At 36.6% G+C, this 15,527-nt stretch overlaps 2 protein-coding genes across 6 annotated transcripts; one reads left to right on the plus strand and one right to left on the minus strand.

The window, feature by feature from the left end:
- Nucleotides 1-2,531: 2,531 nt before the first annotated feature.
- Nucleotides 2,532-8,447, plus strand: LOC148721685 (short-chain dehydrogenase/reductase family 42E member 1-like). Of its 3 annotated transcripts, XM_088736841.1 has the most exons (11): nucleotides 2,569-2,772; nucleotides 2,925-3,026; nucleotides 3,739-3,796; nucleotides 3,932-4,047; nucleotides 4,479-4,554; nucleotides 5,724-5,806; nucleotides 6,261-6,395; nucleotides 6,525-6,590; nucleotides 6,882-6,945; nucleotides 7,410-7,486; nucleotides 8,070-8,447. In XM_088736841.1, the coding sequence occupies exons 1-11, from the start codon at nucleotides 2,605-2,607 to the stop codon at nucleotides 8,328-8,330; spliced, it is 1,206 nt and encodes a 401-aa protein (XP_088592967.1). In that variant the 5' UTR covers nucleotides 2,569-2,604; the 3' UTR covers nucleotides 8,331-8,447. The 3 variants fall into 3 exon arrangements, 2 of the variants coding, with proteins under 2 accessions (XP_088592967.1, XP_088592968.1); XR_015992738.1 differs by lacking the exon at nucleotides 6,882-6,945 and having other exon boundaries at nucleotides 2,532-2,772; nucleotides 8,070-8,142; XM_088736842.1 differs by lacking the exon at nucleotides 6,261-6,395.
- A 598-nt stretch (nucleotides 8,448-9,045) lies between these two features.
- On the minus strand, nucleotides 9,046-15,516 carry LOC148721686 (uncharacterized). 3 transcript variants are annotated; one of them, XR_015992741.1, is made up of 4 exons: nucleotides 15,462-15,516; nucleotides 15,208-15,335; nucleotides 13,659-13,817; nucleotides 9,046-11,731 (listed from the first exon to the last, which is right to left on the minus strand). XR_015992741.1 is itself a non-coding variant. In XM_088736851.1 (3 exons), exons 1-3 carry the CDS (start codon nucleotides 12,997-12,999, stop codon nucleotides 11,498-11,500), a joined length of 546 nt encoding a protein of 181 aa, XP_088592977.1. In that variant the 5' UTR covers nucleotides 13,000-13,652; the 3' UTR covers nucleotides 9,046-11,497. The 3 variants fall into 3 exon arrangements, 2 of the variants coding, with proteins under 2 accessions (XP_088592977.1, XP_088592975.1); XM_088736851.1 differs by lacking the exons at nucleotides 13,659-13,817; nucleotides 15,208-15,335; nucleotides 15,462-15,516 and adding exons at nucleotides 12,343-12,578; nucleotides 12,924-13,652; XM_088736849.1 differs by lacking the exons at nucleotides 13,659-13,817; nucleotides 15,208-15,335; nucleotides 15,462-15,516 and adding an exon at nucleotides 12,343-13,652.
- Nucleotides 15,517-15,527: the final 11 nt, after the last annotated feature.

Raw genomic sequence — 15,527 nt, forward strand, 5'->3', positions numbered from 1 at the left:
GAAACGAACAATGTTTTTGAATGTTTACGGTGTTGTCAGAAACGAAGAGCTGAGCCCTTTAGCGATAAAGGTTTCTCAACTTTGTTGTTTCTTCTGTTGAAAGAGACTAGGATAAAGTGTCTCAAGCTCACAAAACGTCCGTAAGCACGAAACGAGTACATGCCAAATAAGCAACGCCTCATTTTGTTGTTAGAAACGAACAGCGCTCTTAGAATCGTTACTCGAACCATTTTGTTTTTTAATTCTGACCATACGATCGATTTCTATGTCATCGTAGTCTTAAAGTTATTCTCAGAAACCAAGACGAAGTTTCTTAAGCGTACCAAATGTCGGTGAGTACGAAACGAACACATACCAGACAAACAACGCTTCCCTCTGTTGTTAGAAACGAACAACGCTTTTTAAATCTTTAGGGTGTTGTCAGAAACAAAGAGCCCTTGAGAGATAAAAATTTCTCAGACTTTTGTTAGTCTGATCTTTTACGTATTTGTTTCTTTGGGCGACTCGATTTGGGGCGACATGACTAAAAATCTCGGGTAACATGACTCAGGTTTCGGCATGACTTCGGTTGAGATGACTCTCGGGCGTCTTGACCGTAAACTCTGGCATGGAGTTATGAAGCACAAAAATTAACTTGAGTTGGCTTACCAAAACTTTGTTGCTATGTTACTGTCAGTCTGGAGTGATAGTTCGCCGGGCTGATGATCTGAAATCACTTCATAACAACTGAAGGCATTACTTAAAGGAAAATGAACTAGTGAAACACCTCGGTAAACGTATTTCACGTCGATTTCCGCCTTGCACTTTGACTTTCGGGATTTAATTGGTTGATTTAGTATCACGTGAAACCAAACTCCATTGTTATCAAGTGATAAGATATGACTATTATTCCACCCTGCTGATTTCGCATTATTAAGAATTAAGAATAACTTGTTTACTTCGAGAGCCGGGAAAGAAAGCCAACTGTGTTTGTAGCGCAACAAGCTCACGAGAGTCGCTTTTGTTTTCTTTATTTTGACTATCTTCTGCCGGGATCAATGGGGGCAATTCCGAGCGGGCATGATGGGGCACTTGGATAGCCAATCAGAAGTCAGGATTCGCTTTATCTTGCCCCTCCCAGGCGCTGCTAGCGATGTAAAGAAATTATTTAGTTCTTATTAAACGAGCGGGAGGTCTGTATGGGAGAATCTTCACCGAGGTCGCCAGTACAGACCGAACGCAGTGAGGCCTGTACCAGTGACCGAGGTCAAGATTCTCCCATACAGACCGACCTAGCCCGGTTAATAAGATGTTTATTATATGGCTGTGTATGCCAATTTTTTATATTGTTTGTACCTTTTTTTCTAGACCGGTCTAGATGCCGGTCTAGATGGGAAAATCTAGACCGCTTTCAGTATTGATTTCAGCTAATCAAAATCGTGAATTCGGTAGTTCCCAGTCCTTGTGAGACACAGTCATATAATAATTAACAATTATTAAAAACTAGATCATTGGATAATGCAATTCAAGACTTTTTATTGGCTTAGCTATTATGGTATATCAGCCAATATACCATAATCTACAAATATGGTAAGCGTACGAATCAGCTTAAAATTAAAGAGAGCTAAAAATTTAATGAAATTTAATAATTTAATTTAACGTTTTTAATATAACAATTATTCCACTCGCGCTTGTTGGATATGAGATGATAGATAGCCAACGAGACGCGTAGCCCCGAGTTGGCTATAATCATCTCATATCCAACAAGCGCGAGTGGAATAATTGTTTTATTAAAAACGCCCCCAAGAAATTATTACTTTGTAAGAAGAATCTGAATTTTTTAGCTCCCTTTTGATCTTAAGCTGACGCGTACGCTTACCATATTTGTAGATTATGGTATATTGGCTGATATACCATAATGGCTAAGCCAATAAAAAGTCTTGAATTGCATTATCCAATGATCCAGTTTTTAATAATCCACCTTAGTAAAAACTGGATCATTGGATAATGCAATTCAAGACTTTTTGTTGGCTTAACCATTATGGTATATGAGCCAATATACCATAATCTACAAATATGGTAAGCGTACGTGTTAGCTTAATATTAAAAGGGAGCTAAAAAATTTGTCTAATATAAAGATTTGCCTAATATCTTGGGGGCGTTTTTTAATAAAACAATTATTCCACTTGCCCTTGTTGGATATGAAATGATTATAGCCAACTCGGCGCTACAAGCCTTGTTGGCTATCTATCATCTCATATCCAACGCGCGCTCGTTGAATAATTGTTATGATGTCTCACAAGGACTGAGAACTACCGAATTCACGAATTTGATTGGCTGAAATCGATATTGAAAGCTGTCTAGATTTTCCCATCTAGACCGGCATCTAGACCGGTCTAGAAAAAAGAGGTACAAAGAATATAAAGAATTGGCATGTAAGACACAGCCATAAATAAACATCTTATTAACCGAGCAAGGGGGGTCTGTATGGGAGAATCTTGACCTCGGTCGCTGACCTCCCGACTAAATAATAATTCTGGTTTTGTGACCAGGAGTTGCTGCTGGTTGAGTGCAGGCTCGTATATTATTGCGGGCTGGGAAGAGAGGACAGGAAGAAGTTAGTAAATGAATTTTGATATGTTCCAAGGAAGACAAATTCTTGTGACTGGAGGAGGAGGATACTTTGGCCACAAACTGGGGAATGAGTTGAAGAAGATGGGAGCAGTGGTTGTCTTGTTTGATATCTCATGGGCGTTGGATGAGGTTGCATACGAGCAAATGGAATGTCTTCAGGTAGACGAACGGGAATTACGTAATTACTATAATATTTCCACTTCACCTTGCGAATTATAATGCGATATCCTGAATTTGAGTGAAATTTTTTCTTTAATCTACTGATTCAGTTAAGTCTTTTTGTAAAACAAGATTCATGCTTTTGTTTGCAGGGAGACATAACAAGTAAAGAAGATTTGAGGAAAATATTTATCAGTCATCACATTGATATGGTTTTTCATAGTGCATCCTATGGAATGTCTGGAAGAGACCAGGTTAGTATGTTGTACTTATTGACCGAGTGGGAGGGTCGGACAAAAAAAATCTAAGGCTCCAGGTCGTAATATGCAGAACTTTCGTAATGCTCGCTCCAAATGTCATGATTGAGAGCCAAATATTTCCTTGTCTGATCTAACCTAACTTAGTCAAAAGGAATTTTCGGACTGACATTTGCAGTCCAAATTGGATTGCCAATACTGTTTGTAGCTTAATGTTTATGAAACTGCAGTAAGCTTGGGCAGGATGGGCCGTTTTGCTTGGAAGCAGACTTAACCTTTAATGCTTTACACTCTGACATCAGTTTGCATATTCTCTTTACTGATCCTATATATACCCTACTGTACTGACAAAGAGAATCTGTTTAACAATCAAAGTCTTGATAAGCTGGCGATCATGTCCTTTATCCTCATGATTCTAATGTTTGACTCAGGGATGACACTGTTGGACAAAATTAGATGCTAATCATGTTAAAGGGTTGAATTCTCAGTAGGACTGTTCTTCGGCATGGTCCATATTTAAATGGCCTTGATAGAAATGGAATGGGATTTCCATTCCTTAACTCCAGATGTGTTTAAAACTCAGGCTTTTGAGGCACCTGGGTGTGTTTTATTATCAAAAACAGCGGATGAAGATGAACTGAAGGGAATAAATGTGATCAGTTTTAAAATTAAACAGTGCTTTACTTAAAATTATTTGTGTTATTTTCAGTTACACAGGGAACAAATAGAGAAGGTCAACATTCTGGGAACAAAAAATATCATTGAAGGTCTGTGAATTTAGTTAAAAATGTAAAACGTGACTTGGAATTATTGAAGAATATTTCATGATTTTTAATGATAGTTTGACTCTCCTAAAACACAGAAAATCAATCTTAATGGAAATGTTTGATCATTGTTTCCAGCCTGCTGTCAGCATAATGTGGCTCATCTTGTCTATACAAGTACATATAATGTAGTGTTTGGAGGACAGGTTATCAGAAATGGAGATGAAACTTTGCCTTATTTACCTCTAGAAAAGGTACCTAATTATTCTACACAGATTTATTATCTCCAGAGTTCAGCTTAAAAAACATTCACTTATACCTATAGTAGTCCTTTTGGTAAAGAAAAAAAAACACAAACTAGATTATCCAATTTCCAAAAATGACTAGTTCTATACATATTCCATGTACTTCATGAGTTTGCTGAATAAGTTCTGACAGCATTGTCCATTTGAAAGATGCATAAGGTTGTTAAATTGTGACTAAAACAAACATGCACATAATAGTGAAGTGGCAATTGATAATTTTCTTTCAATATCAATTTGTACTGAAGTGGGGAGAAAATGTAGTTGTGGATTTATATATTATAATTGTGGGAATTATATAATTATAAATTATTTTATATTAATTATATAGTATTATAAGTTATAATTTTGAGAAATTCTCTCCAACTTTTAATTTTTGTCAGCATCCCGATCATTATTCCAGAACAAAGTCCATAGCAGAACAGAGAGTTTTGAATGCTAACGGTTCACCTCTAAAAGGTGAGATTTTTATATCAACATTGCTTATTGAGTAAAATATCCTTCAATCTTGAGTAAACATTTGCTTGGGTTTTCAGAGGTGAAATTCAGAGCCACTCAGCTTAGTTTGTGATATGATACAAATATTAAGGTACATTGTAAGCACTTTATTGAATGGCAATGAAGTGTAAAATGTTCGTAAAGAATTCCCATTAGTTTCAAATGGGAGTTATCCCACTGTATATCTTTAGGTAACCTAGGATTTAGAGGTAATCCTGCATTCTGAGATCATTGACATAACACTTTTAGGTTCTCACTGGAAAAAAAAATGCGTGGAATTGTGTCTATGTTGTAGGTCAATTTGTTCTTTAGGTAAATTTGTTTCAAACTAGGTTAATTTGATCTCAACCTGCTAGGTCAGTTGCTGATGTCTGTCTGTCAGTTTTTTTCTTTGGTTGTGCTCAGATGTCTGGAACCTGAGGCGAATAATTGTTTTAGTATAATTCCAGGTTCCAGACATCTCAACCCAGCCAAAAAAAAAAAACAGACAGACAGACATCAGCAAATGACCTAGGTTGAGATCGGATTTACCTAAAGAACAAATGGAAATAAATTTACCTAAAGAAAAAATTGACCTACAACATCTACATTCTGAGGATTGTTGTTACGTTGCGGATGACAACAGGAAAAAAATTAATTTTACAGGTCTTTGTTTCTATCTTGAGACCTGTGAAGTTAAGTTAAGTTTTGTGTTTGCCACAATTGAATTATGCCTATGTTCAAATGTTGTATGGCAATGAAATGACGAGGTCTTATACGGAAAAAGTTGTGTACATAAATTACAAACTTAAGGTATAAATTAGTGTGTGTCAAAAAATAAAAGCAAACAAGGATTTTCCTCATTAAATGAATTCTAGCTGCAGCCCCTTGTTTTCTTTTTTTTTTTTTGAACCAAGAGTCATTGAAAAAGATACCATTATTTCAAAGACATGCATCACTTTCAGTTCATAAAATAAATTTGACTAACACATTTTTTCCTATTAAACTGAAGAAAACATGATTGTTAGTCTTTTACCACCAAAAAAAAAAAAAAGAAAATTGGCTTGTAGTCTGGCAAATGCCAAAAATTCATCTTAAAAAATAGTGAACCCACTTGCAATTCAATTATGTTGCCTGGAAATCATTCACAGATGGGAAAATTTTCAAGACCTGTGCTTTAAGACCAGCTGGCATCTATGGAGAAGGAGAATTAAGACATTTACCCAGAATTGTGGTATGCTTCAGTTCAAATTTTATTTTATTTTATTTCCCTCAGTTCTAGATAATTATTACTGATACATTTTTGCAAAATAAAGCTACATGGCTCACAGTGCTGGAGATTTTCTTAGTTGGGGTATATTAGATGAACTGAACTGAGTTGCCACTTCCAAAGTATAATGGCATGATATGTTAACTTGGCAATTTTTTCAAGAGAGACTAGAAATTGACCCACAGCCCCTGTGTTTCCAAGGATGATCACTTTTTTTCTTGATATTGAATTGATATTGTAAAGAGAAATTCTCATTTGGTTATCTATGGGAGTCAAGGGGTTAATGACTCAACCAACCCATTAATGCCCATCTGGAGGTCAGGGCAGGAACCAATGAGGTATCCTATGCCTTATATCAAATAAATTATAAAAAAAAAAAGGGGCTGATGAGATTCATGTTCGATTTCTCTATTTTCAGTCATATATTGAAAGAGGTCTTTTTACCTTTACTTATGGCCAAGATGACTCTACTGTTGACTTTGTTCATGTAAACAATCTGGTTCAAGCTCACATTTTGGCAGGGAAAACTCTCACGGAGGCAGATTCCATAGCTGTTAGTAAGAAAGACATAAATAATCTAACAACAGAATTACCATTGAATGTGTACACAATTCATTTCCTAAAGTAGACTTCCATCATTCTTATCACAAAGTTGATAGACCATTCTTATTTCATATTTCAGGCAGGTGAAGCATATTTTATTTCAGATGACTCCCCTGTAAACAACTTTGAGTTCTTCAGACCTTTGGTAAGTTTAAATTTTTCTTTCAGTGATTATTTATTAAATTATGCCTTGGTGAAGAAGTGTAAGATGTGTTATTGAAACCTAAATTAAGCAAGCAGTTCTAAATTTGAGCAGTGTAGGCCCATTTCCTTTTGGTGTTTTTTTTTTTAAGAAAAAAAGAACTAAAAGAAATGAAAATCAGGAAAGATGACCTAACTCTTCTAAAAGAATTGATGTTTCATTTCCTAAATGATCTTGGAATCTTCACCCTTTAATGTTTTCTGACCTGAACTCTTTTAAACATTTTTCAATTAGGTTGAAGGTTTGGGCTACAAATTTCCCAAATTAAAGTTACCAATAACTCTTGTATATATGGTTGGTAAGTTAATTTTAGTTATTTCCATTGACAATATTTCCGACAAGAGTAAATAAATAACTCCCACATACAATTCAGAGTTATCATCATTTCTTGAAATATATGACTTACTGTTATTTTTCATTTTTCTTAAGTCCCTGGTAGTTTTTATTTATATATTTATTTGGGAAGCCGATAGCAGGGTATTCAATCATCTCATTATTTCTGTTATCCTTATTGCAAATGACAAAGTAGACTTCTAGCAGGCAGTTTTTCTTCTTCTCATACTGACTCAAGGCTTGCGATTGCATGCAGACCAAATTGGATTTTAGGTGACTCAGTTTGCATTTTAACTCAGTCAGCTTATTGTTCACCACTTTTATCTATTGAAATAAGTAAAGATTATTGATTAATCTCTTAATGAGGTAGTCCGAGGACAAAGTCCATTGAATGAGTTTATTTCTAATTGGGAGATTTTCTCTTTCCAGCATTTTTAACCGAACTGATTCACTCAGTGATTGGAAGATATATTTATAACTTCCAGCCGCTCCTCACAAGAACAGAGGTACTATTGACCATCAAACTGTTAAGTAGACACAGCAAACTACAGGATCATAAAGATATAAGTAGCAATGATTATATACAATCTTCATGATCAAATGGGTAATTGTGTCAAAGTGACAGAAGTGTTTGATGACAAACAAGTCCTGATAATATGAAAGCATTATCCAGCATAGATGAGCAAATAGGTCGGCTTGTAAAGTTGTTTTTGAGACTTAGCACCAAATTCTTTATCTTTCTTCCATAGAAATATAGGTTAGACAGAATTTAGTTAAATTCTGGGTCAGATCTTGGAAGTTCAAGGGTAACACCAAAACATAGATTACTTTTCCTTAAAGGGTTGTTTTTTTCCATTTCTTAACCTACCAACATATGAATTATCCTTGCTAGTTTTCATATGTTAATCTTTTCTTGGTTTTTATAATATGTTGAAGATCAGTTCAATTTCTCCTTTATGATCAGTTTTTTGATTTTTCTTGACCATTGCTGATGGCACCATTTGTGCTGCTGTGGTGAGGCTGAAAAGAAATGCTGGTGACCTCAGATTAATTAAAAGAAAAATTCACTTTTGTTTTTCTTCTTAACAGGTTTACAAGACAGGAGTCACTCATTATTTTAGCATGAAGAAAGCCCGTAATCATCTTGGCTATAATCCACAGAAATACTCTCTTAAAGGAGTAATAGAGCATTTCAAAAAGAATGGCCATGGAAAGCAGAAGCATCCCTCACGTCTCCTTTATCATATTGTTAACATTGTCATAGGAATTTTGTTTGCATGTTTACTTTTAGCATGGTTACCCAGAGTAGATACCTGTCCAATCAACTCTTTTGATTTCACTACTTCTTGATGATATAACCCTCATAAACTTCCTTGGAATTTTAAATGGATTAGTGTTGAAATAGTATTTTGATAAGACATTATAATATGCCACAGAAGTGAATAAAGCTTTCCACACTCACTGAAAGGCTGTCTTGAGGGTTAGAGAAACAGAATAGCTTCATGTTACCTTTTGATTTGTTAGTATGTGCAAAGCCCTTTAGTCATCTCAGTTATAATGCACAGTGATAGAGCATTGCAAAAGGAAAGGCCAGGGAAGAAAAAAGCATCCCTCACATATTCTTTATGTTGTTAAAGTTTTCATGGGATTTAAGTTTGCGTGTTTACTTTTGGCCTGGCTTCCCAGAGTAGATACCAGTCCAAAGAATTAACAATATATACTTCTCAAGGATAATGCAAGACTCTTGTATGTGAAAGGTTTTTTGGCTTTCCATATAGCTTTTAATTAATAATGGAAGCTTTGGATTGCGAGTTCATGTTATTTTTAGGGGAGGGGTTTACTCTATGGATTACTGGGTCAGTATTTCTATCATGTGCCTCTGGGACTGTAATGGCCTGAAAGGAAGACATGCTGTACCTTTTTACAATCTTTTCATCTTTGCTTCCCAGTAAATGTAAACAACTAGCTATCGATAGTAAAGCAATTTAAGGCACTGCTGCTGTTTATTCCAAATTGGCATGACCCTAGTTATGCCAGTCAGAGGACACTTAAAAATTAATCCCAGTTTAACCCCCAACAAAAAAATTTAATCATGAGTGCAAGTGTCAAGTGTTAAAAACAGTGAAAGTTACATTTTATACTTGTGCCCAGTAGCATTAACAGGAAATGGTAGAGCAACCAACCACATTTAATTCAAATTCTGTAAGCCTTCAAAAGAAACCCTCTATGAAAGTTCTTTGTTAGTCAATTACTTTAAACCAGCAGCTGTGTCCTTCTTCAACATAGATTCAGGAAAGCAGTGAAGAATTCTTTTGCCCACTCAGTATATATATCTTATTAACCAAGCGCCAGGGCCGTACTGGGAGAATATTGGCCTGAGGTCTTGACAGTACAGACCGAGCGCAGCGAGGTCCGTACAAAAAAGACCGAGGTCCGATATTCTTCCAGTATGGTCCCGAGCAAGCTTGGTTAATAAGAGATTTATTACACGACTGAAGTTCAAAGGGACACTAGTGCGGTATCATTTGGGACCATTCTGGACAGTGCCCGGTCCAATACTGAGAGAATATTGACCAGCAATAGAGCATTTTGATTGGTTGATTTTAGTTATTGGCCCTCTTGACTTCCCAAGTCGTGTAATAAGGCTTGGTATTGTACTTAATGCTTAGAACAATAAAGGAAAATACCAGAATAAAGACTCAAGAACTGGTTATTTACATGCATTCCACCAGGGTACTGGCATTTAAAGATTATTTTTTACTCTCCAAATCTAAAATATTTCAAGTCTATGTTGCAGCTGAACTGTCTTACTTGATGTCACACATCATAGTTTCCTTATTATATCCCTTTATTAAGTGAGCTGTCCACTCAATGCTTGTTCTAGTTGTGAGGATGGAAGTGCATGAACACAATTCTTACACCTTAGGAAAAGCTCTGTTTGTAATTTGGTACCATTCATTAATCTGACCATTTGTTAACAGGTCGATATTTATTTATTAAGTTATTAAATTAATTTGAGCAAATCAAAATCAATTTTAAACAGTGATAACAAATTTTGACTGAAAACAGCCAATGGACATACAAGTGCCAATATTTCCATGCTAGCCAAATATCGCTGTTCATTTCAAGTTCCACTTTTGTAGGTATTTGATGTGAAAACTGATTGTTATAGACTGAAACAATTTGAACTGTGTCTCAATCATGTTTAAGAAGAGGAGACTTTCACATTGCCTTTATCATCAGTCTCTCTATTTTGTCCCTGACCTTTCACAGAGACTACCATGGATTTCAGATTTGCTCATGCAGCAAGAGCAACATACCAAATAGAATGCACCGCAGTGGCCAAAGGTCTTCAAGTAAAGTTGGTTAAGATCTAGAATTAAGATTATAATCAGCCATGAGTGAAATAACCACTTTCTTTGAGGAAAATCAATTTTTTTTAGTTTAATTTTTTATTTAATTCACTGATACCTTACTTCAAGAGTAATGCTACTTAAAAAGCAATAATAACACACCTTGTATAGATGTACAAATTAATTGAATAAAAAATACAATTACCATGTAACAGTTTGGCCAAATACAATATTACTTCCCACAGAGATGCTACTGTACTGTTACTAACATTTTACCACCTGACAAATATTCTACAAAACTGAAGCTAAGTACAGAACAAGTTCATCATGTAGTGTTAACATGTAATCGATTATATAGCCATGCCAAATGTCTTAGTTCATTTTAGATAACACAGTCACCCCAAGCTCAGTTCAAAACTTGGTTACTTGTGGTACCCTATCAGAAATTATCCTAGACTTCACTTTCATGTTACGCTGCTTGCAGCCCTTATTGCATGATCATCTTCCTATTCTTATCTGAATTAAGTATTTTTTGTTCTGTTTTCAGTGTTACTATGTGACAAACAAATTAAGAGACTGCTCAATTGTGTTAGATCAGAAATTAATTGCACAACATGCTACTCGCCATGAAAATAAACAAGGGCTTTGCATTAAGTGTCCTAAGTCTAGAATTGGAAGCCCCTTACAAACCTTCATGTCTAAGACAATTTCGATATTGTGTTAGTTGCTTATATATCACACGAGACTGACTCTCATACTTAGTGTGGGATGCCTGTGAAAAAACCTGGAGATTACTTGAGATTAATGCAAGGATCAGAAGTGAGTTGAGAAAATTTCAGGGCTCTTTAAGGTATTTGTCAATAGCAGGCTGCTGGGGATAATAATTACTTTTTATACCAATTTTGTTGACTGCCTGAGCTCTCCTCATGTACCAAACCTGGCTGCTAGGTTTGTACCTGCGTTTTACTACCAAGTACAAAGGTGAGTCAGGGTTGTTCATGTGCATTGGTCTGTGGCTCTTAAATACTTTATAGATCTCAACAGGAAATTTGTGAGATTCTACACTTCTGACTGGTACCATGGGCTGATTTTCCAGTCTTGCATAGGAGACAAGCATTTCTCGGCCAGTGGTTGGATCTGTCCCAAGGGAAATGTCACCCTATTTCATTTCTCGACTTTCAAGTTGTGTACGAGGACCAAAGAGGAAACAGAGTTGCCACCACAGTTCTCTTTGTAAGAGAACAGGGTCAAGGAAAGCTTCATGTACCTCTCTCCTTCTGTTCTGCACCTCTTGCAGTGGTCTTTGGACTGGTGGAAAAGGTGGAGGGACACCACACTGGTTTGAATTTTGCACTTGCCATGAACTTCCAAAATTCTCCTCATTGGATGTAGGATCAGCTGTTGAAGTAGATGTAATTACCAATGAATATGGAATTTATCATACATTTAATGTAATAGAACTACTTTTTTCCCTTCTTTCACCTAATGCAGAATTTTGCACAACTATTGTGTTTTTCCAACTATCAACACATTGTCACTGTTTAAGTTGTTTGGTATCAAAAATTAAGAAAAAGCATCAATGAAATTGATCAATGTATTGATGTAAACAGGAGAATCAGATTGCCATTAGGTCAGACCCATTCCCCATACCACCACCACCAAAATAAAAAGAAAATACCCCTAATTTTTCCTTAATGAATTCACTGGAACATCATCTAGAGTATTGATTTTATCTTTCCAGTGACCTGCGTTGAATTTGAAAGAAGTAGAATGTGTCACGCTTGTTGGCCCTGGAAAAGTGAACCCCACAAACCCTGGAGAAGATCCTTGATCAGCTTAACAAATTTGCCGCATTCCTCCTCCCAAGGGTAAGTCTGTTGATATTTTTTTCTCAGTCGCAAAGCATTGTCATTTCTCGCTTGTGGGTCTTGTAGGGACAACTGCCGAATCCTCTCTGCCCATTCTTGGGGCTCCTTAGATGAAACAATCACATCTCTCCCACCTATTACCTTCTGGAGAGCTGCCGCTATACTGGATTGACCAGAAACGAGGACGGGGACGCCAGCAGAAATTGCTTCGAGTGCAATGAGACCAAACCCTTCTACACAGGAGGGTAAGGCAACCAAGTCTGCCTGCCGGAGCATTTCCTTCAATTCTTCTCGGCCGCAAAAACCACGGATTGTTAATTGGTCCCGATTGATTTCCACCATGTTGACGAACCATTTTTCAATTGCTCTCTGTTGACCTGCCGGAGCACCAACACATGTCAACTTAAACTTCTCTCCTAAAGATGCTACAGCTTGAGCAATGAAATCTAAACCTTTAACATAACGATCCTCGCGTCTCAACCGCCCAATGACAAAGATTTTAAATTCCCGGAAATCCGCCGTTGAGTCGCCTTCGTCAGTAGAAAATGATCGGGTGGGATTGTGCACAGGTTGACAGAAACTTTGAAATATACCAGGAGTGAGAGACTCTACACGGATGCCGTGAAGGGACGATTTATACTTATGTTGTAGTTTACGACCCACCCCTACAACTCGGTCCGCAGCTTTACAAAGAGATATTTCATTTTTGTGCTTTTTCTCACCGTCTTCGATTGTATCTTGTCCCGTGGTTTCCTTCTTTTTGTACTTTCCGAGGTCTTCACACCAAACGTGGACCATTTGGATCAATTTCGTACTATTACCGGTGCTGTTTTTTGTTATGAAGAAGGCCGGGACACCGAATTTTCTCCCGTGTCCTACAAAACATCGACACGAATTCCTGGAGGCGGTAGTTTCAAGCAGTCAATTGGGTTCTCAGATCCAGGGGCTTCTTCAGCATTAATCAAATAAACACCATGACGTCTAGCATCTTCTCTTTCCTCCTCATTACTTTGAGGTACGTAGCAGTAAACCTTGACGATGTCATTAAATTTGGCCAAATTCACCGCGAGTTCATGGTTGAAAGTGGATAAGCCACCTTTAGCGGACAGCCACTCGTCTATAGGAAACACCACATTGATACAATCCGTATCTGACCGTTGCTGTAGCTCATCGTGAACATGTGATGTTGTTGTAAAGCTCATTGTAAACAATCCAATTCTATTTCCTTTAAACGATAATGTTCTTTTGTGGGGAATCAAACCTTACGATACTGTTAAGCGCGACTGAATATATTCTCATAGAAGTCTGTGTAAATGTAAAATGTAAAAATCAAATTTTCCTCCGATCCTTTGTTCTGACACCGTAGGGACGTAAAGCGCATGTACAAGTACCCATATTTGGAAGCTTGAACAACTTTCTTATCCCTATTTACAAAACCGTTTCCAGGCCTTTACTACCTCGAATCTCTTTCTCGTGTAGTCTCCTCAGCTGCGAGAGGAGACTATGTCTCGTGAAGCTTCTTTTCATTTTCGTCAGATGCCCTTTGTTAGTGTGACAGATAGAACAAGGAGGATGGACAAAAAAATATGAACGTTGAGAACTTCAAGCTTCATAAACTGCAAAAAGATGGAGAGAGAATTACAGGTTCAATATGATTTTATTAATGTTATTATACTTCAAATAATTTATGAACTTCAAGAATCAATACATATTCTATAATCTCTCTTACAGTTATTATGAAGAAAAAAAGAACAAAAACAAGAGATTGTTCTTGTGTCCATGACAGTTTCTCTGCTTTCCCTATTACTTTATTATTTTTCTCTTTTTTCAACATTGTCGCGATCTAAATATTTCAAATTTTTCCCTTATGTCCTCTTTACAGGAACAGCTGCCTGTCAAACACTTTGAAGCTGCCTTAGTTTGGAAAAAGCAATTGAAACCCCTGAGCTTTACCATTCTTTTATTTAAATCTGACTAGCCTATTATTACAAACAAATCTCAATGCATGACCATAGTAACACCAATACTGCAACCAAATTAGCAAGCTCTGTTTGACAACTGTACTATTTGAGCAGAACTAGCCATTTCATCCACATTGCTGAGAAAACTTCGGCAAGGAAAGCAATTTTCAAGCAGGAAAGTGACAAAATGGAATAAATGCATCAATTAGGAGATATTATTCATTTAACACCTAATTCTCCGAGCTAGATTTGTAAGAAATGTATCACAGACAGTGCAAATGATTCATGTTTTGATGTTACAATTCAAGTGAATGGTTTTAATTCAAGAGTTTCTGTAGTACATTAGGTTCTAATGTAACTTAGCAAGTAGAACTACCCAATTTAACGTTTGAAATCCTTGATAGACATTTTTTATTTGGCCTCTCACCTTGCTAGGGTTAATTACGTTAGAAAGAACCAGAGATATAGAATAGAATTGTTTTGTCCTTTGCGATCTCACACTACAGCCAATACACAAGTTAACACAAACAGTATAACTTGCAGTACTTTAATATCAATTTACAAGGATCTTATGCAGGATGTGCTGTAATAACAAGAGAAACAACTGATCGATTAAATGCCAATGGTGTCAGCTCAGCCCATCTCACGCTGATTTAAACAAATTTTGAGGATATTCAATCCTAGTCTAAAGATCGAGTAAATTAATTACACCTCGTGTTGTTCTGCGAGACAGCAGGAAACTTAAACAGACACATGTACGCAAAGATCGCAAACAAACGAGGAAGACCAAAATTCTGCTCTCATCTGATAATCCTTCGAAATACAACTGGACATGGCAAAGCTATTAGTTAGAAAGGCGAGGTAAATAGCAGTTTTTATCAGTAATAAATCAAAAGTACAACTATCAAAGCACAACACAAACGTAAATAAATGGTGAATGATGTTAACGTTGGGTTTACTAAAAGCTTAGATGAGCACGTCTTCTGCCAATTATTTGCCCTAATAAAGAACGGAATAAACAAGCTTAATATGTCTTATAGTTTACCTGACTTAACGATTGCTTGGGCAGGCTTGATTTCATTAAGATCTTCACAAACATATCCCGCTCGATCTTCTCTTCTTGATTCGGACATACTATCTGATACACCTCTCGATAAAACGCGGGAACCGAGCCTGTAGATTCATCCACATATAAATTTTCAAGCAGGCATGTGAGAAATCTAGGAAAATTTTAAACTAAAAACGCTTCAAAACTCATATAAAAAAAAAGTAACGAAAGTAACTTCATCTGGTGCTCACCAAAACTCAGAGCTGTCGCCATGTTCCCTTGAGTACCAAACATGCATCGCGCACCTCCCACTGCTA

This window comes from Stylophora pistillata, chromosome 10 (genome assembly GCF_964205215.1).
Source record: "Stylophora pistillata chromosome 10, jaStyPist1.2, whole genome shotgun sequence".
Lineage (NCBI taxonomy): Eukaryota > Metazoa > Cnidaria > Anthozoa > Scleractinia > Pocilloporidae > Stylophora > Stylophora pistillata.

Excerpts from the sequence above, each read along its gene's own strand:
- LOC148721685 (XM_088736841.1), top strand. The coding sequence starts at position 2,605 with ATGAATTTTGATATGTTCCAAGGAAGACAAATTCTTGTGACTGGAGGA. Across the intron at positions 4,555-5,723 it reads TAACGGTTCACCTCTAAAAG|ATGGGAAAATTTTCAAGACC; the intron begins GTGAGATTTTTA and ends AATCATTCACAG. Across the intron at positions 6,396-6,524 it reads CGGAGGCAGATTCCATAGCT|GCAGGTGAAGCATATTTTAT; the intron begins GTTAGTAAGAAA and ends TTCATATTTCAG.
- LOC148721686 (XM_088736849.1), bottom strand. The coding sequence starts at position 12,999 with ATGGTCCACGTTTGGTGTGAAGACCTCGGAAAGTACAAAAAGAAGGAA. Across the intron at positions 11,732-12,342 it reads TAGCGGCAGCTCTCCAGAAG|CTGATCCTACATCCAATGAG; the intron begins GTAATAGGTGGG and ends CTACTTCAACAG.